The sequence below is a fragment of the Syngnathus acus genome, chromosome 16 (genome assembly GCF_901709675.1).
Source record: "Syngnathus acus chromosome 16, fSynAcu1.2, whole genome shotgun sequence".
Taxonomy (NCBI): domain Eukaryota; kingdom Metazoa; phylum Chordata; class Actinopteri; order Syngnathiformes; family Syngnathidae; genus Syngnathus; species Syngnathus acus.
This window is the reverse complement of record NC_051101.1, coordinates 7,457,225-7,479,351: the sequence shown is the minus strand read 5'-3', so window position 1 is coordinate 7,479,351 and position 22,127 is coordinate 7,457,225. Positions and strand designations below refer to the sequence as shown.

The 22,127-nt window shown below is 38.6% G+C and overlaps 1 protein-coding gene across 2 annotated transcripts in view; it reads left to right on the top strand.

Annotated features, from left to right (window-relative positions):
- The window catches only part of grik2 (glutamate receptor, ionotropic, kainate 2), a 91,521-nt gene that overhangs the window by 15,318 nt on the left and 54,076 nt on the right, over positions 1 to 22,127 (top strand). For both annotated transcript variants that reach the window (XM_037273476.1, XM_037273475.1), the window contains exons 3-4: positions 14,135 to 14,302; positions 15,533 to 15,790. In XM_037273476.1, coding sequence (XP_037129371.1) covers positions 14,135 to 14,302; positions 15,533 to 15,790 — 426 coding nt within the window. The remainder of the gene's footprint in view (positions 1 to 14,134; positions 14,303 to 15,532; positions 15,791 to 22,127) is intronic.

The window sequence follows — 22,127 nt, the reverse complement described above, 5'->3', positions numbered from 1 at the left end:
GTTGCTCCAGTATTAAATGTCATGCTTTTGCCCAATGGGTTGGAATGAATATTTATAATATATCAGCTATTAGTAACATTTACATACACCTTTTATAACCATCCAATTCATCATTCGATTAAGTCGTCTGTTCCAACCACCACCTACACAGAGGCCAGCTGACCACCGAGTCATGAATTCACTAGTTAATAAGTGGTCGTTTTGCGGCACTTACTCAGGTCAGTGTGGTTGTGTTTAGCTTTCCAGAGTAAATGCATATGTACAGAGTGGAGAGGGTTTGTACTTTGCCAAACATGAACACATTTGCTGTTTGTGTTTTACACAAGCTACTGTATAAGCTGCAATGCAACACTTGGATGTTTTAACTGTGTTTTTATCATTTTATAACACAACCACTATTCTCATACTTAAATTGAGGTTGGCTAAAAAGAAACTGTGCTGAGAAATGAGGACATACAGTTGTCCTCATTGGCTGTATTAATCAGCTTCCAATTAAAAGACAGAATTATGGCTGACTGGTGGCTGGCCCACAGGAGCCATTGTCAGTATAATACCATGAATTAGGGGAGGCATATTCTTACTGATGAGGAGAAAACACGCACTCATGTTAAAGTTCATCACCGTAATGAGACAGATGTGTGGCAATGGGGACCATGAAAGCCATAACAACTGTTTCTCCGTCACAATCATTCCCCTTAGAGAATGTAACAATGACAGCCATAAAAGGAGGTATTTTTCTGATTATTTGTACAATTAAACTTCACTTGTTTGTTGCTGCCATTACTTGAGAGTTGGATGCTTTTGTAATAATAATAATAATAATAAATTATAAAAATAAGTAGCTGGTTCCCCCATCTCTCGTGCCCTATTTCAGTAAAGATATATTGCTGCTAATTAAGGAGGATTTGGTTTTAGCATGCACCTAAAATATAGCCACAACCTTTTCAGGTGAACTTCATTTGACCTTTTTAAAACTAGTGATACGGGTAGGGATCCGTTTGAAAGGAAAACAACACGAGTGAATTTGTGAATGGATAATTATGTAAAGTGGGGGGAGAGTTCACTGTACATTGGAACTTCCAACAGTGTTGCTATCTGGCCACGCCGACATCTTTACTGCCCACTATGCGGGTTGTCTCAACTCTCAACCATTCGGATATGTGGTTGGGGATTGATACCAGGACTTTTGTTATTTAAAAACTAAGGGGGTAGTCGCCCTGCAGCAACGTCACTGGCTCCGTGTCTAAAAGTGTATCCAATAAGAAATAGTCATCTTCAGTTTCAAGGCCATCGGTAGCCTCACCCTGCCATATCTTCTCCTGGATGTCTCAGATCCTCGTGCTTACTCCACCTCATTAGCCGCTGTCTACCACAGGGGGCTGAGCCTTTAGCTGCTTTGGCCCATCTTTGGAACTCATTACTTCCTAACATCCGTAATAGAGTCATTAACCCTCTCCATATTCAGACTCAAAACACACCTTTTCTGGACTTCCTACTCACTCTCACCTCAACCATTTAAATTGTACCTTAACCCACCATTACCTACACGATTTGCTATTTTAATTGATGTTATGCACAAGTAGATGAGAAAATGACTTGCACTGTCTCAACATTTATGAGCAAAATGCTATGTAATCAATTATGAACCTGTATTGCTATTTTATTCTTATGATTATTTATTATATCAGTTTATTTAATTGTCGGTTAGGGAGTCGAAGCTGGGTCTCTGTATTTTAAGAAGCCATTTAAAATGCATTGTAAAAAAGTAACACCGTACCGTGCATGAAATCTATTTTCCGTTATCACATTTTACAATTTGGCCATGTCTATGGTCAAATGTAGCACAGTTCCCAAACCTAAAGGTAACTTATGTTCCTCATGACATTACTTTCTGAGATTACATTCTTAACCGTCTTCGATCTCCTCTTTCACCACATGCTGCTTGTCTTTTATCTGTCAGAAAGTAAAACGTTCTCTCTATCAAGTGACAGGACTGTTAAACTCTAAGAAGTGAAGCTGTCTCGTCTGAGCAGTGTCATAAACTCCTTTGTTGAATATTTTTAACTCGGCTATTTATAATCTTTCCTCTGTCCTACATACTGTATGCCTTTAACTGCTCCACTAGGAGGTTTTTGTCATTGACAAAAAGGAATTGTATCTTGCTCTGTTTCTGTCTACGTTTGACGAGGTCAGAAAACGAAGCACAAATGGGGCTTGCCATAAAGATAATTCAATTCCGATGATTCAAATGTTAAATGAAAATAAGAAATTTTGGTGGCTGAGATTTGGTCAAAGGTGATGAGTGTGTGTGTGTGTGTGTTCAAGGGTAATGAGTGTGCGTGTGTGTTGTGTTCAAGGGTGATGAGTGTGTGCGTGTGTGTGTATGTATGTATGAGATACAAATTGCGAATTTACAGTTGTGTAGCAGTGAAATGTGTTTTGTGTGTCATGTTGTTTCAGGGCTTCATGTGCTATCATGACCACAACTGACTATGGAAAAATGATAAGACTTATGACCCTGGCTTTAATTGAGATAAGATGGTACCATTCTAATTATTCTTCATGTTTGAATGCCGTATCTAGTACTGGCTGAAACAAACAGTTTTTCTTTCTTTGACTCAGGTGTGATTCTGCCAATGCCACAATAAAAAGACAAGGGAAAGAGTGAGAAGGAGGAGGAAGAAAAATAAAAGCATTGAGAGCGAGTGCCTGATCGGGCTTTTGCCGCTGGCATGGCCGCTTTGAAGCACCTCATCCTCTGGTGTGATTCTGTGGATATCACGAAGAAGAAAAAAAGGGTGGGGGGAGAAGGGGAAAAAAGAAAGCATTGACACTGACCGGTCTTTCGCCATTGGCGAGGTTGCCTCTCTTATCTGTCCACTACCACTAACAGTCAATAACAAATCTATCATGGCTGTAGTTACATTTGCGATTAGATGACCTACTGTGTATGGGCAAAACGTCCGCCTACACACAAAGCAGCCTTCTATCTCGAATATTTGATTGAGTGGTCAAAAAATTTATATTATCTTGGGGCGTTTACAGTCAGCAATCACAATTTATTTTCTCAGTTGGGTACATGCCACTCACGTCTATTGTAAGGGCGCAATCAGCAGAATGACTGCACTTTTTGCAGAATTACTCCAAGACATACTAAAATGTCACTGAATGACATGAGTCTTATCACCAAAGTAAAGCATTGACGTTGAATCTCTTCATCCAGGGGAAATAGGCATACATACACTCATAAGGAGTACAATACAGTAAATGTTATACAAACATATTGACAGTATTTTGTCATGACAAAAAATCGGACTTTTTTGCCTCGTTACAAAAAATAACAACTAGGTGAGAAAGTGTTTCTGTGAATAACAGAGGACAAGTTTCACCCCCAAAATATCCACAAATATGTGAATTTGCGAATGCCAAACGGCCCTTTTGTAATGTTTATAGTCAACATCACAATAGTATGTGAAAAGAAAATCACAAAAAGCAGTTTTTCAAACATTGTGTTTTTGGGTAAAGCATTTTTATGTGACACCTTTACTGGCTTTTTCATTTGCCGCTGAATGCAAGTCTAGTCAGGCTAATTCAGGTCAGGTAACTCAGTGCTTTTGGCAATATCTGGACGGATAATGGAAAAAAAATCATAATGACAGCTTTGTGTGAATGTAACATTAGGCTTTCAGAATAACGCAGCTTCACCTCGATATACTGGTCTGAACCCTCGCTTTTCCTGTTTCACACCGTTTCATGATGCTTTTCAGACCAAACCACTGATTGTATCACAACTTATCGTGATGAAAACTGACGGCCTGTGACTGTATTGCATAATTATGTATTATATTATCAAAGAGAAAATATGTTTGTATAAACAATGAACATCAAATATTAATGTTATGCCCAAATATTTTTTTATTTAATTTCTATTTGAGGATCTGGTCCCTAAAGTGTATGAATGTCCGGTAAAATTTGAGTTCCTTTTTTTGGTGTTGCTTGTTGTGTGTGTATGTTGGCTTGTTGACCTGGCACAGCTGAGTCACATGACGGGTGGCATAACATCAAAAGATAAGGGGGAGGTGGAGCAAAAATGTGTTTGCTCTGTTCTCTGACCACCCAGTGTGGCACTTAAGTTGCTGGTAATGAGTAGCGACAAACAGTCAGTTCTCTATTCGAAAAATCTGCTCAAGTGCATACAAGTGAGGTACAATAACTCAAATACTACCGTATTTTCTGGACTATAAGGCGCACCTTCAATGAATGGCCCATTTGAAAACGTTGTCCCTATATAAGGCTATAAGGCGCACCATTAATGCATCATGTCAGATTTTTAATCCAAATCAAATCATTCTCCATTTTAGCTTTTTTATTTCAACTTCAGACGCAACAAATTACTTTATAATCACAAAATAATGATCTATAGTCTTTTTGATTCATGATTCATAGTCTTCAGCGGGCCACTTATGATTGATTTCATGACACAATGCTTCGGTCCAGTTTAAATTTAGGAATTTGGTCCATATATAAGGCGCATCGGACTATAAGGCGCACTGTCAGCTATTGAGAAAATTTTAGGTTTTTAGGTGCGCCTTATAGTCCGGAAAACACGGTAATCTAATGACACTGATATCAATCAATATCATTGGTATTGATATTAGTGATATTTGGATCGATCTGCACACCGATATTGGTCAGTGTTAAGGGCGAAGGGGATTAAAGGCCACTGTGGTATTGAAAGCGCTGTCAGCGAGTGGATTATGGAGGAAAATGTCAGATGGCTTGTGGTGCTTTCTTTGTGTTCACTCACTATTCAGCCAGTGGCCCCATCTCTTCATTGTCAAACTGCTCCTGCTCTCTCTCAGTAAACTCCCTTGCATGTACCTGCGGCTCCAAGAAGCTACGGCATTGTGTGCCTATAGGCTTCACTGGCCTGATTACACTACCCGTGGATACTCTCACCACATTCTTTTCACATTCAGGCATCTGAAGCAGCAATGTCTCACGGAGAAAGTGAGAATTACCCCCTCCATAGTTCTACTTCCATCATCACAATGCTTCCCCAATGTGTTTATGCCATTTTGCACATGATCTGTTTGGAAAGAGTAGGTGCACAAGTGTTAATTTGCCTAGCGGGGGAAACGTGTGTCTGCACACACCGCGTTGCGTGTAGACAAGTGTGTGAATGCAAGCGGAGGCGGCTGCAGAGTGGTGGGTCTGCGTAGGAGTAATGGAAAGCAATGGTGATTGTGTGGAGTGTGTGGGGGATTGTTTTGGACTTCAGCAGGTGGAGTTGTTGGTGGCTTATGTGGGCGGATCTGAAGGACCTGGTCTGGGCCACATTCAATCTTGCGGCAGAATTGCATTTAGTGTCTACAAGCCAGTTCAACAAGGGGATTGAATAACATTTTAGGGTGTGGCAAACAAACATTCAAAGAATTTGAGTGAATTATCATATCACATATATGGTATTGATAAATATATGCTTAGAATGCGACATAAATTATACTGTATATGCTATCAGCATGTAAAGACCTTATTTGTGTATAATTGCGACTTCAACAGATCCAAATGTGTATAGCCACAGTTTTTATTTACTCAGTTTAATCAATTTGGTCCATTATCTTTGCATATGAAAAAAATCTTAAAATCACAACATTTCTTAAGAGGCACAAAATCTTGATGTTCACGTCGTTATATTGTTCAAACACAAACACATTGGTCATTGTACAGCTGCTGCAAAGTGGGCATGACAAGAAATCCAAGGAATGACAAAATATCACATAACATTTTTAAAATTTGTGATGAAGCTCAATGTGTAAAGAATATTGAATGAGGTGAAACATGATGAATGCAATATTTTTGTTTCACCATAAATTCAGCTATTTCAAATGGTCAGAAACATTTTAATAGATGACAAAACTGTAGACTGGTTTGTAAAGAACAAACTTTCTGCCACTTTTAATATGAGAGTTCCTTGTAATTTTAGACAAGAGCCTTAATGAGACACATTCCTCCAATTTGGTTTTCCATTTTAGTGCATAAGTTAGATTTAAGTTTTTCTTTTTATTACATGCCCATGATTTTATAACATCCACAACATTCCAGACAAGAAAACCTCATTATGACTAATTCAGTAAATACAAATACTCCCACAAAAAGACAAAAAAAAAACAGATTCTCATTCACAAACACTCACAGCAAGATTTTGTACTTGCGTGACAGCTTTCATGTGTCAGCTAACAGCAGTCACGAATACAGGCACCTCCAACTGCGGAATCATTTGCACCAAATGCATGGTGATGTTTAAAACAAATAAGCTACATTATGCATAAAGCAAAAGCGATCACCCACTTTTGAAAGCTTTTATGAATATTTATAAACTGTTGCTGCACATTTTTAGTGAGTCACATCTTTCTCACTGTTTCAACTTAACCGATGCTTTTAATGGTTTGCCTTAACATCAAAGGATAACCTTTGAATGCTGATTAAAATTGCATAATTGTCTGTTGGGTGCATCAACTGGGAGCCTGACTGTGTATCTGTGAGTGTGTCTTTGTTGGAAAGAAGCCTGGAGGCATAAAGTCTGTGATACCTTCTCTTTCCCCGAAGCTTTGATTGTTCGGGTTCGTTAAAGGCAAAGTGTCCAATGTTCTCATGGCTTTAAGGACAACATGATCTCGTAGCAGGCAGATGAAAAGAGAGCGGTAACTCATTTGCCCATCCATGAGGACTTTTCCCTTTAAGGACTGCATCGCAATCACTCCAAATGAAACCATTATCTCAACATTTCTGCCTTTGGCGTTTCCCTCCTCCAATTTTACTCCTACTTTGACACACATGCACAGTCACACAATATCCTCGTTGCTCCCCTGAATGCTTCCCTTTTCCTCTGTTCGGCAGTGCAGTATTTTAGAGCTGTTAGAGACAGGATGAAAGATGGATGGTGACAGCAGAGACATGGTGGATTGTTGGAAATTGAGTATAGCGTTGAGCTGCAGGAGATCTGGATAGGAATGTTTTTTGGGGACCGGAAGTGACTACTAATTCATTCAGGAGAAGTTGGGATTTGCTTGTCATGAAAGATGCCTTAATGTAGCCTAAGGGAGACTTTTGTCACTGTGATTCAGTCTGAAATTTTTCTTACTATGGTGATGATAACAGGTTTACAGCAGTAGCTCATTCTGTAAAGACGGGCTGGGGAGTTAGAGGACAGCGGTTCCGGCTACAGACAAGATTGTGAAAAAAAAAGGGCAACCAGTTGAGAGATGCTGGTCTGTTTGCTGGTGCCCTCGAGCAAGGCATCGTCACCACAGATCCTTCATTTTGAATCTCTCCATACATGCCTGCATGTGTGTGATCTGGTTCTAGTATGGTGTGCAACAAAAACGTACACATCAGTGTGTGAGCCGAATTTCCCCTTGATTCTTCATAATTATGAGAAATTCAAATTCCAAATAATAGGTCCATTGGTTCATGTAAACAGATGAACAGATAAAAAGCACAGACAGGAGGGGATGTAAAAAAAAGAAAGAAATATTGCTTAGAACAGTTTCACTCATAAAACAGAAAAGTGATTGCTGAGTGTAAGATAGAATGTAAGAAAAGGCTTCCTTAGCAAGTAGAATTATATTATTTTACACATTTAAATCATTGGTAGCAGAATGGCTCAAATAGTTCTGCAGTGGGACCATTTTGTGAGCAATTTGAAATGAAATGCATTCTATTATATACTGACAAGTATTATGCATTCTAGAGTGACTGAATGTGATTTGTAGCTGAAACTTTTGTGTAAAAAAAAAAGAAAAAAGCTTTTCAAATCAATAAATTGCTCACACACGTCCAAAGAGTAATAAAAGCAGGCAGAACATCTGGAGTCAAGTATTATACTGTGCTTACAAGCATGTCTATCGCTTTTATTGATGCACTCGCTTCCTTGAATATACTTGCAGTATGACCTTGAGAGCAGTAAATGAGGCAGCTGAAAAGAGATTTATTTCATACAGTTACCAGCAACCAATGCTCTGAACATTTTGATATTTTATGTTTGTGTACAATTTTCTTTTCTCACTGTTTTCACAACAGTATATTTAGAAAAAAGAACAAAAGTAATATAATTTTTCTTCACTGTGAATGACAAATGCTTAATTTTTCCTATTCCTCCATTCTTAGCTAGTCCATACAACTACATTGTCTGTAAATCACAGGAAAAAAAACTGAATGCAGCACAGGATGATAAATATGTGAAAGCTAATCCAAAAGCAGAATTTTATTCAGCTCCTTTATTGCTCTCCATCCTACGGCATTGTAAAATAACTGGTAAAGTATTACAAGGTAAGAGTTTGTGGTAAATTATTACTATATACATGCACAGGATTACTGGGTATCTGCACGAATGGATGAATTTATAGACATTCAGAATCAGTTGCCCAAAACTGTGTCACATTACAGCAGGGAACATTTCAAATGAAAACTGGAGAGGACAGCAGGATAAAAATGGTCTTATAAAGTCCAAGACTCCTGTGACCTGCAAAGCCTTTATTCAGGGTAGTAAAGATTCACTATTGATCCCATTACCGCTGTGAGACTTTATAGACGGCTCTGCTTCATAGCCGTCAGGAACAATATAACTTAATTAAACTGAATAATGGATGGCGAAAGAAGGTTGTGTTTGTGTAAAAGGGTGATCATTTGCTCCAATGTTCTCATTTCATAAACCAATTAACCATTAATCTTATCAGTAGCATGGCTGATCCCTTAAATGGACCATGATTATGTCACATTGCTGAGGTCATGTTGTTGTAGCAGCAGAATATCACCTCTGAATGTGTGCGCCCGACCCTTCATTTTCCTCATTTTCAACCATTACTTAAGATAATATCACACACTTGCCTCAGTCAGAAAATCAATAGGCCTCTGCTTAGTTCCAAACCAAAGCTACGCATTTTAGATAAAGGGCGCAAACAGAGTCTTTATGTGTGTTAAGATGCAAAGATTTTTGTCATGATAATATTTTATTTGTAAGCAAACTATTTTCGCAGAGTGAAGAGAAATGACTCTCAATAAGGTTGCAGACCTTTGCAATATGGGATCAATTATATTGTGTTTATTGCAGGATGATGGCAGCGGGAAAATCTAGCTTTGAATTAATCGTTGTAGGAACCTAAAAAAAAAAAAAAGCACTCTGTGCTGTGGTGTTCTATAAATCTGCAAACCATGATGATGGGCAATCAAACAACCCTGCTCCCCTTCTCACTCCAATGGCATCCACCTGATGTCCAACCAATGATGGGGTTATCAGCCACAGGGTTCCCAAAGAAAGGTGGTGGAGCTAAGCACAGTGAGAAACACCTATAAAAATTGGCAAAGTCTGAAAACTGCCAGTTAGGCACCACCTCAACGTTAACGAGATCGAATATAACCTGTTCCTGAGATAAGGTATAGGTCAATCAGAGCAGCAAGCTGATGTGTCTGGGAAAAAAAAAAAAATTGAAATAAACAAGGACAAAATGGTTATGCATATCCCTGAGTATGTTGTTTACGAGAGCTTCAAAAGCAACAGGGCATCAGTCAGTAATATCACCAAATACTTAGAATAACGACCTGGGGAATTGAAATACTGTTTTCCATTCAACCCTGCACAAATGCGGGTCAAATAGTAAGAGATCCTCAAATCAAGCATGTTGAAAACAGTGGGTTGACTGAAGAGTTTGAAAGACTTCAAGACTCTTTATTCGCCATGTTTGAGCGTCTTCATGAGGGGGGGGGGGCAGTAATCACAATGAGCCCTCAAAAGTCAATGCAGGGCCAAGTTGTCTTGTCTTTTTTTTTTTTTTTTTTAAACTAGAGAACAATGGCTGGCTATCAATCAGTCTTCTCTCTAGGGAATAGGCAGGAGAGTGTCAGGAGGGAGGTTGATAGCACAGTTGTTTCAAAGCAATGTCAACAATCTAATAATTATTAGATTATTATAAATCAGGAATGAAGTTATGCATTAATAAAAAATAAAAAAAAGGAGAACACGTTCGTAACACCGTTAGTTGCAATGACGTTACGGCAATCTGGATGGTACACACAAACACGCCCTCCACAACCACGAGACGGCTTAAGCATGGGTTGAAATGGAACTAAAAGAATTATCAAAAATTAAAAATGATCTGTCTTGTTTACCAATGTTGACATTCAGAAATGCTAATTGGTATAAGCTTGAACGCTTCCAGCGTCGTAACCTGCCATTTAGTGACTCTTTGTAAACAAAATACAGAGTAGGACTTTTTCTTTTTTCTAGCTAATTAGCGAATGATTCCTAACATACCCTTGATATACTGTTTTGTTTTTAGCACTTCCCCAGATAATGTATGGTACATTGATATAATCACAAAATTCAGCATGTTGTATGTTTTTGTATTTGCGAGAATTATACTGAAGCGTTGGTAAACTTGTATAATCCATTTTTCCTTGGCGTTTGTGCTCTCACTTCTCCATTAGTGTATTGTAATGTTAGATAAACTTTTCATTTGTTATATACAAACAATCTAACTACCAATAAATTAAATCAAATAATAAAGTACAAAAATTTAAGTTGCAAGAAAAAGAAGCAAATTATCACATTTTTGACAATTATCAGCTCACTAGATGTAGTTATTAGTTGTAAACATGTTTTCCTACTTGTTCAACATGGAAAGTAGTGCAATAACTGGACCCAAAATTCATGAACTGTAATCAATGCTCCAACAAAACTAAAATGTCTTCAACATGACCTAATGGGTTGTGTGTTACTTGAATCCTGGATCATACATTGGGTGCAGCAAAGGGGATATTTCTATCTTGGACTAGGCTGTTATTGATCTGTATAGACTACAGTACAGCATGTGTGAGTTGGCCTTCTGCCACCCAAGAAACTGTTCCATCCCGCTGTGCAATGCCCATTGACATTTCCAGATGTGAGTAGTTCACAGAGGCGGTGACTGAGGAAAGAGGGTGACATTCTGTGCCTTTGTGACAAGGCTGAGAAGCACTGACATTTGTGGAAGTGCTGAGTGGATTTGCTCCCAAGATCCCCCATAATGAGAAATAAAGGGAAATTACTCATTACCTACTTATATTTGTAGCAATAATCGGTACTCGTGGTACGTCAGATGAAATAGAAGCAGAAATGGATGAATAGAGCGAGAATGTAGTATGAAAGACAGATGAATAAATACAACAGCCGAGCTGCAATTCTCGAGTGGCTCACTTTGTAGAAGCAGCTTCAGTCTTTTCCCTCTAATTCTCCATCAACTGCTACACAAAGCTCCCTGAAGCATACAGCCTTCTGCTGTTGATCTTGCATGAAAAGGTACAAACTGTTCTGCACAAACAGACCATGAAAAAATAATGGCACTGCTCTTCCAAACAATTACGCCATGTGCAAGATTTGAACAGACTTAAAGAGACACTCCATACTTCCTCTCTACATCTCATGGGTGATGGGGAGGGAAAAAATACAACAACAAAACATCAATCAACAATGAAAACACACCAGATAATGCAGTGGAAATTGTAAGTAAAATTGTTCCAAGATTTCCTTGATAAACTGATGCTGCAAATGCTGTTGAACGTTGAAAGCTCTCAACTTTAAACCTCCTGCTTCCTCTTATTTGCATCAAACGGATGCCCTGTTATAGCAAGGAAATGGATGACTCATTTAAATTCAAGGAATGCCTTATCGTGGATGCAGTCTTTCAATGGTTATTTACTATCAGGGTAATTATTCATACTCACAAATGCCCGTTCAGTTTGCAATTTCAAGGTGAGTGATATAAATGGAGCTTGTAGTTATTGTACAGCCTGGCACAGTTGCTGCAGCTGCAAAATGTCATCATAAAGCAGACTGCTTGCTTACTCTGGAGACACACAAGCGCTTATCATTTATATATATGTATATATAAAAAATTTAAAAATAAAATAAAATTATATGTATGTGGATCTATATGCACATTGTTTATAAACATCACGCATACTGTTTGTTCTGGGTACGGGTTAACAAGAAATAACTATAATAAATTCATAGACCATCAGCACTGAATCGTACTGGGCTGGGCAGCTTCGTTTGATGAGGAGAAGAGATGCTCTGTGAGCAAACAATGCGTCTAAAATGAGAGCAGAGGAATTCAAAAGGCACAGCTTTCCTATTACAGTGCATAGACTTTAGCTGATACTTATTCATTCCTCCAAACTCATTATGGTATGCAAAATAGAGTCACCCCATGACATGAATACAAATTAAAATAGAGGTACAGTGTTGCGCTTCAGTGGTACATTTATTTAAATGTTGGATTTAAGCTGCAGAGCGCAAACCTTAAGAAGATGGAGATTTAGAGGTCAATAGGTTGAAATCATCACTACGAAACACAGTGCAGATTCTACAGGTACTTTCTATATGGATGATATCAAGGCAGTGAAAAGTTTTTGTTGAAGCCTGAGCTCCTGTTGACTGACATCAAGTCAGCAGGGCAAGGCCAAGGGTTAACCCAAACAAAACACTTCAATCCCTCACTGATGCTCTCTACAGCTCCCTATGGTCTCAATTGATTGAATCACAGGTCAGTCAGAGTACATTGATCTAAAAACCCAAGCACACCACCCCCAACTCCTCAGGCCTTATCTTTGTCAATTCATCTGCTGCTGGCTGCCAGGAGTATTCACTGGAGGGCTGTAGCTGTGGGGGTCCATGAGTTAAACACACTTTTCCGTTCCATGTGCCTTACGCTGATCCCATTATTATTCGCTTTTCTATTGATTTAGTGAAAGACTACGTTAAATTCCACTGGAATACTCCAATGCAGTACATTTTACCTGGCTCATTATTGTTTTGGGACCAGGCTGTAGTATTCCATTGTAAGCCCCCCTAAAAAAACGATTATTGTTTTAAAGAGAAGCTTCGAGGACAAAGTCTCAGTATTTCACATCACGCATGTCCATGATGTGTGATTTAATCTGTGCATTGTATGTTTGAACATTAAAAAAACATTCACATATTATAAATACAGAATGGCAAAAGATCTTTCAATTTTTTATTAATATTGTCAACTTTTTTTTTAAATTCAAGTGATCGATTATAAAAATGGATAATGCTGAAAGCAAGTTCGGTAGGTAATGATTAACACTTTATGACAGTGAACTCTTGTGATACCTTATGAATCTTATGATAGTCCCAAGCAATTAATGAATTGTTCTTAACTGGTAGGTGATTGATAGCATTTGTGCCTCCATTTAATCATCCGTAATATATACTAATTAAGTTAGTAGTTATGCCTCCATATTTAATGCATTTTCTACGATTGCAATAAATCCACCTTTCATACAGAGTATAATGTTGGTGTTTTTAATGTAATGGTTGCTTTCAAGTCGCTTATTCTGAATTGATTTATCTGTACAAGTGGTTGCGGTGTTCTCCCAAATTTCCCAAACCATCAACACTAATTTGCAGAACCTATGCAGTAGTCTCCACCCCTTTTTCACCTGTGGTCAAAAGAACACACAATGTATTAATCGCTAATGGCATCTCGCCCTTGAGCCTACTATATAATGTCATTAGCATCCAACACAATCAATACCCAGAGGCAGTACACAGAGTAACAAGGGATTTCAATCATGTAGACTTAAAAGCGGTGTTACCCAGATTCCAGCTGCATATAAAGTGTGCTGGATAAAGTCTGCTCAAACATTAATAACAGGCATGTAAGTCTGTTCTCAACAACCTTTCCTTGACACTCAGCACTGGCTCCCCACAACGATGCGTGTGTACTATACACACTTCCTTAAATGTACACCCTTACACACATGACTACACACTCATGCACCCAAGCGTGTCCATTGTGAAGTTTGCTGATAACTCTGCACTGATCAAGTTTGTGTGCATCTTTGCCTGCACAGACCTGCTTCTAGGCCATTAAGTAAAATACACATTATCTGTCCTTTTTACAATCATATAGCAGCAAAATGATTTTGAAAGTGTTTTGTAGCAATTGTTTAGTTGGTACCATTTTCATATGCTTAATCAGACTTATGTATTACTCTCCATACACTTAGCATTGCCTGAATGTTCTATGCTGCCAACGATGTCTGACTAAAAAATATCTTATGTCTTTGACAGGAGGGATATTTGAGTCTGTCGAGAGTGGCCCATCGGGTGCTGAGGAGCTCGCCTTTAAATTTGCTTTGAATACAATCAACAGAAATCGAACTCTACTGCCAAACACCACTCTTACCTATGACATCCAAAGGATAAACATCTATGACAGCTTTGAGGCTTCCAGAAAAGGTATTTCAGGATTTCTATTATAGATGTACCGTATTTTCCGGACTGTAAGGCGCACCGGACTACAAGGCGCACCTTCAATGAATGGCCCATTTTAAAACTTTGTCCTTATATAAGGTGCACCGGACTATAAGGTGCACCGTTAAATGCATCATGTCAGATTTTTAATCCAAATCAAATCATTCTCCATTTTATCTTTTTTATTTCAACTTCAGATGCAACAAATTACTTTAGAATCACAAAATAATGATCCAGTCTTTTTGATTCATGATTCATAGTCTTCAGCGGGCCGATCATGATTGATTTCATGACACAATGCTTCGGGCCAGTTTAAATTGAGGAATTTGGTCCATTTTTAAGGCGCACCGGACTATAAGGCGCACTGTCGGCTTTTGAGAAAATTTTAGGTTGTTAGGTGCGCCTTATAGTCCGGAAAATACGGTACAGTATAGTATGTACGTATGTATGTACGCATGTCTGTATGTACGTACGTATGTACCTACATAATATATACCAAGACACCTTATGAGCTTCACTTGCTTAGGTTGTTACATTTTAAAACACACCATGGGGACATGGCTGAGTACTTCAAAGACAAGCAGCTTGAATTGATTGTTTCCAGGTAATGACTCAGCAGTAGTAATTCAGTGTCCCCAGAGCTGGTCAATAAAGAGCCATAATCTATCTGCTTTGCATGTGCATCAAGTGGGCAATTTAATTCTCTTATTAACCATATATTATATTATTTATGAGTGACTGAAATAATGTTATTAGACAAGTTTTAGGGGGTACGTTGATTTACAGCTGCTTGTCTTGAGTGCCACAGTAATAAAGAGGGACTCAATGAATTAGTTTTCCAGAAGTCATTACAAGAGATGAAGTTTGAGTTAACTTGCATGTAAACGGAAACCATCTCTTCAATCGGTCTTGGTCTGCTTGTTTGGTACACACAGGGGATTTGATAATGTTGTTTACACAAATGAACCAGAGCAATCCCATTAGAGTTTGTTTTGACCAGACCAAGCATGACGAGCACAAGTAGCACCTCAGCTGCATCAACACTGAGTTACACAGCTACCATAAAACAGTTTTGCTTTTCCAAATTTTGCATTGAATTTAAATCATATCTATTCTAATACAGCTTGGTGTTTGTCCATATGTACTTCTATAATGTGCATCCTTATTTTGAGTAGCTTGGTATTCTCACGAGTGTATTTCTTCCCATTGCGCCAGCTTGTGACCAGCTTTCGCTTGGTGTGGCAGCTATATTTGGTCCTTCGCACAGTTCCTCAGCCAATGCTGTCCAGTCCATCTGTAATGCTCTAGGGGTGCCTCACATCCAAACCAAGTGGAAGCACCAGGTTTCAGACAACAAGGACACCTTTTACGTCAGCCTCTATCCAGACTTCTCATCCATGAGCAGAGCAATCCTGGACTTGGTTCACTTCTTCAAATGGAGAACAGTCACAGTTGTTTATGATGACAGCACAGGTGAGCCTTCCTTTCTTAATAAAAATACATTATTGCTCAAGCCACCTTATATATTTATCTTCAGTGGTAATTAATTTTGATGAAGCTTATGTTTGAAGAGTGTCTGATAAGGGTTTATCCTTTTATTTGAGATTTACTTGCCTGCATACTCTGCAGTACTGTGTACAGTACGCAGTGGTTCTCAACTATCGTGACCCCCCCGGCCTTGCATTTTCCTATTGCCGCCAAGTAACAACCCGCTTTTGTAGTAATTAAGAACAATACAGAACATTTTCCATCTTGTCAAATTACCTCTGAAAGCACATTTATTATAATTTCTTAAAGGCAAGGCAGGGCATTTTCAATCCATGTGCTTTACATAATGGGTAGAGCTTTTAAAAGTATTTACAAACTAAAGAATCAAAGGTGTTTAAAACATTGTATTTTAATTTAGTTATTCTTATTTTTTGGTAAATTACAAAGGGAAACACATCACTCTGAAGTAGAGTCACAAACAAGCCAAGTAGGCAATGTTCATGAACAGAAACATATGTCAGGGTCAAAGTTGGATGCCAGCCTGAGGAGAAGCTGCCAAGATTATCTGAACTCTATCCAACACGCTGAGTATTGCCTAGATCAGAGTACTAAAAGAATGTTCTTTAATACATTCATTTGGTTATGAAAGAGAAACATTGAACACAAACATTCACCGGGACTGAAATTCAAACCCAGCTCAAGTATGAGGCAAATGTACCAAACATTAGACCACTTTGTGAACATTTGTGAATCAAACATAACATATATTTTTCCTTTCCTAGTGCAGATACCATATTGTAATACTTAATGGGGGAAATCAGTGCAGCAGTCACACTCTATATTCACACCCCTGCTGTCTGAACTATTTCATCTTTTCAAGAATGGAATTAAAAAGTGGTAGAACAACAATCACCGTATGACTGTTTTCTCTACCGAGCAGGGAGCAAACAAGCAAATCGATAACAACAATGGAATTGGTCTAATAGTTCAACCTTGTAATGGCGAAACGGAGATGGCAGCAGCATGTGTTATAGCCCTCCTAGCCAGGCATGACATCCTTACAATTTACAGAGAAAACTGCTGCTGCTACTGCAGCTGTGGCAAGAGAGAATGGTGATGAGGCCATAAGGGACTAAAGACTATGATACCAAAACACTGCTTTAAGAAGATAAGGCTATATCCGTAAACTGACAAACATCTAAAGTTGATTTCTGTTTTCCCTCCAAGAAAAACAATATAGATACAAAACTTATATAAATTCCACATACAAAAACGTATGTAGCGCTGCTTAAGAAAAAAAAAAGATGCTTTATTGAAAAGGTACGTGAGTACATAAAGATAAACAATCATTGTCATTAGCCTTTGTTTTGGGCTTTCAGTGCCAACTATTACATGCCTGTGAACATGGCAATAGTGTTCATTTGGCAGCAAGAAAAGGCATGCTACATTTGTCTGATCATGATAAGGCAAAGACGGTAACTTCAAGCAAAAGCCATATTAACTGCGCAAATGAAGGAGGGGGGCATGAAATTGGCCAGACAAAAATGATCTTATGTTTAACTTTAGGAACCACCATGGTCAAAATGGTCCATTTTACATTTTATCATTGTAAAATGAAACCGGCAGTCATTCTTGAGGCTGTCAATCACTTTTGAGCAATATGCAAAGAAGTAATTGATCATGGAATGTCCCTTTTTCAACAGCAAGTTTGATTCACCCCCATATACAACAGTGATAGAACAAGACACAAAATGCACACTGGCCTATAGCTGGTGAAAACAAAGGCTAACACAATCCTATTAAGTGGCAGCTGACAACTATTCAGGAAACGTAAAAAAAAAGAAAAAAGAAAAAGAAATCTTGTTTGTGCTTCCAAACACTGCTCATTTAATCCAGGCGCCAGCCGTCCTCATTACAAGCTTTGCTCACGCCAAGCTGTTATATTCTGCTGCACACTGACATCAACACAGCGACACCCCAAAATTATGCTCAATTGCTAATTTAATAGCCCCCAAAGACCATTTATTACATTATCATCAATGATAATGATATGATTGGTGCCGCACTGACTGGACTTTGACAGCTGCATACACCCTTTAAACTTTGCAAAATAAATATCCGTGTTTTTTTTTTTTCTCCTTCCCAAACTCTTTTTCAAAGCTTACAAGTGATTCCTTTATATAGGCAGAACTGAATCTACACAAACTCACCTCATGATGTCTGATGCTGCTTTTAGCCAGCTATAGATGCAAGTTTCAGCTAGTATTCATACCAGGACTCTTCAGTTAAGTCAAATCTGTTTATTGTTTTGTCTGAGCTAGTCCTGGGTATTATTATCCTGTTGGGGTACCCATGACCTGCAGCTGAGACAAAGGTTTCTGATACTAGAAAGCAAATTGTAAGGGCTTGACATTCTTGAAATTTTTTTTTTTGCTCCCCACAAATTCAAGACGCCCTGTGCTGGTTGCAGCCAAGCAGTCTCAGAATACAAATGAGCCTCCTCTTCACAGCAGATACACTGTTCTATACTGACTACTTTGTCTGCTCTATTTTTGAGTCTGTAAACATGACTTTCCGAAGAGCTCCAGTTTTGTCATTTGTCCAAAGAACATCGGAGCTTTGTGTCTTGTTATCGGGTGCCAATAAATATGCCTCTGCCATGTGTACATATAACATTCAACCCACTGTAAAGCCTGAATGTTCTGAATCTGCTTTGCTGAATGGTTGTGCAACTTTAGGTTCTTTTTAATCATTCTATTTGACCACAATTTTGAAATAATGCCCCATTTACATAGTCATTTTTTATTGTCGCTTTTGTCAATTTCATGTTAATGAAATGATATTTCAAATTAACGGCTAGGTGCCTACATTTATGCATCGGCTCTTTCACAGATTTGCTTGCAATCAAGTTTGGTATGACTGCATGGCAGGACTACATACGTACCCAGACAACACGGACTAAACTGCACAGAGCTATTCTCCGGCCTCATAGGGCTGCTTGGAGGACTGCCATGGATCTATTTGCCATCAGGTCCATCCGAACTGGTCCAGCATGGGAAGCATAACATATGGAGAAATGTTGTCATGAGCAATGATTCCAGGGTCAGAACATGAAACAGACACGGACAATGCTGTGCTGATTGCTGCACTAAAAACACTGAGTGCCTTTGAAATCCACTGTAGTGTATTTGTTCCTTTGAAAATTATTTACGTTGTTTATAGATATATATTTCCATTTTATTACAAAACTGAAGGGATTGTTATCCTTTATAGTTTCAGATGTTGCTATTTTCGATTGCTTTGGTGTGGGCCACAGGATATTTTCTCTTTGATCCTCAAAATCACATAATCATGGAATCCAGTCGCGGGCTGGATAAGACATTTCGGTGGGCCAGAATTGGCCCGCTAGCCGCCAGTTGATGATCAGTGGTGTATAGCGTAACCACTCTTTGTAAAACTGTGGATGTTGTGTGGTAGATACAATTTCTATGAATCAGTATTCGTGTTTGGACTTGGCAGAGGTCTGCACTCTACAATCTGCTCTTGTTTTATTGCATGGATTTATATAGCACCTCAGTCAATAGCACTAACCCTGTTAAATTGCAACTTCTTTTAATGTGTGGTTCTGTGTAGTACTGTGACCTGCTGCTGACGCTTGAGCTTGAATTTGCTCACAGATTTTACGACTGCGAGAGACTTGGGCCCTCTGTGAAATTTATTGCTACCTCATTCATAGATGTGGACATAGGTTAACTTTCAGTACAATTTTATGCATTTCTGAATCACGTATAAAACATTCCTAAATGTTTTTAATTCATCAAAGAGCAAATTTTGCATTCGATAAATACTTTTTGTGTGCGTCCGTAAAGTTTCAGTTGATGGTAGAGGTGAATTTAATTGATTACAATCCAGCCAATAAAATATTTTAAAGCTATGTATGGTATTTTGTTGCAATGTACAAGACAAGGAGAGGACAAAAGTCAACAAGTAGAAATCAAATCAAATGGATCAACGCAGGAAAAGGGCTGGATCCAGACAGGTCCTTCTTGGAGCTGACCAGGACAGTAAAGCCAAACTGTGGCAGGGTTTTTACTTTCTAGACCTAGATTTGACACCAAGAACTCCTTAAAGAATGTGACCCACTTACCTCATCAAACTTTTCCATCCTTCTTTTATGATTCTTTTCCAGGTGCTCGCCATAGCGTTGCCTTGATTCACTGTAGAGGATGAAGGCACAATAGTAAGATGGCTACATGCAGGGTTGCCAGAAATTAACACTCAAGGAGAACATTACTCTGCAACCTCACAAAGGGATTTCTCATGCTTTTTCACCAATTCTCCTTGATTGGAGTGCATTGAACTGAAAATTTTCTCTGTGGAATTAATTATGTCCAGCTTATTCTGATGTTGTGGTGCACAAAAACAGGCTTTAATGAACATCCTGCAGTGCCTTATTGTCTTGTCTGGCACAGTTAACACAAAACTGAAACATGAGACATTATCAGCAGCAACGACTAGAGCAAATTATACACAACTAAAAAAAATGTTTTTCTTCCGTTCTATCTACAAATCGAATGGGTTCATGAAAGTCAAGCTTTGAGAACCAACAGGGGTTTCCACTGTGTGCATACACACCTTCTTTCTCATCGTTCTTTCCACTACTTGTCAGTCCAAACATACCCCATACACTGGCTTTCTCTTCTTCTCTTGTTAATCTCAGTAAACAAACAACCGCAAATACTTGATTGACGGAAGTGTACTCAGTATAATTTAACTTCCAGTCGAATAGTCTGGGGTTATTCATAAATTTCTTCAAGTCGAACACAGTCACATTAAGTATTGTTTACAAGAGTGAGCTTCCGTGCTGCATTGTGATTGCCCAGTCTGCATTCCAGGCGTGTGGTTTAGTCAAAGGTAGATGAATCACTGGTGATGGCTCAGGAAATAAGATTGTCTGCTACAAATAAGTACTACATAACAAATTCTCATACGATCTTATGCAGAAATTGGCATTGATTGCAAGGAAATGCATGTTTATTTGAACAATTCAGACATGTAACCTGCGAGTTTTAATCCCTCTCCATTTTCAACATTGACCCTGGAAACTGTGACTCATTCAACTATTATTAATATTTCAATTATTATTCATATTTTTTTCCATCATCATGCTCCATGTTTCATGAGTAGTGTAACAGCTTTGCGGCTGTTGATACAGTATAAAGCAGTCTTGTGCACATCAAGGCTTGCAGGGCATTTACCCCACAAGGATATTTATCATATCTGTTTTATGCACAGGAGACTGTCTGGCAGCCCTATAATAAACACTTATAGGGGATGAAATATTCATGCTGGATTAAATATGGATCTTAAAGCGAGGTCTGTGTTTTAAACACTATCACTGCTGATCTGTGCACTCTTCTTCTCCAACCTTAAATACATTTCAACTACATTTACAATTAGACTTCTTCTCCAACCTTAAATACATTTCTTCAACTACATTTATTTATTTTACTCATTATCCCTAGAGTGAAATTCAACTTAAACTCTGCTGTATATTTTGTGTTGCACATCACAAAAAGAACTAGATCACACACATACAGAAGTCGAAGAAGCATGCAGTGTTGCACCATTTGAGCTGGGAGGTGAGTATGGTGCATTGCTCAAAGGCACAGTTATCAGCAAGCAGTCTCACAGAACACACAACTAGTTGTTATTCTCATTCTAGTCAACGGTGCTCATATCCATAATCCTACCAAGTCCATGTATGGACAACTGCTACCCTAATGCTGTAGCTAAGCACACTGCATGATTATGAAATTGTCGTTTTTAAACAAAAGGTTTCAGGTGTTTATGGACGAATTAATAATGATAGTTGTTGGGCCATTCAGCTTGTCGCACCAAGGTCGCCACAGCGAGTCTGTGTCTGTTTGCCGGCCAAGTTCTCATGTCTGGCTGTGCCACACAACGGGCCATCCACCTGAACTAACATTTGGCAGTCACTCCAGTAGCTCTTATTTTTGTGTGTGTGTGTGTGTGTGTGCGTGTGTGTGTGTGAGAGCATCGTTGACTTGCAAAAGAGGTATGCACATTATCTGAACAGCAGTGTGGAGATTCCAGGGGAGAACATGAATTTAGTTGGCATCTAAATCAATAATATTTATGAGTAATGACAAATGTCACGTCATGGGTCATTTACACTGATGTATTTGTTGTTCTATTTGATATATATTGTGGATGTTTTCTCCAAAGTCTAGCAATGTTCATGGAAGAAAGTGATTCAGATAAAAATAGGCCATTTAAAATTAGGAAATGAATCAACTTG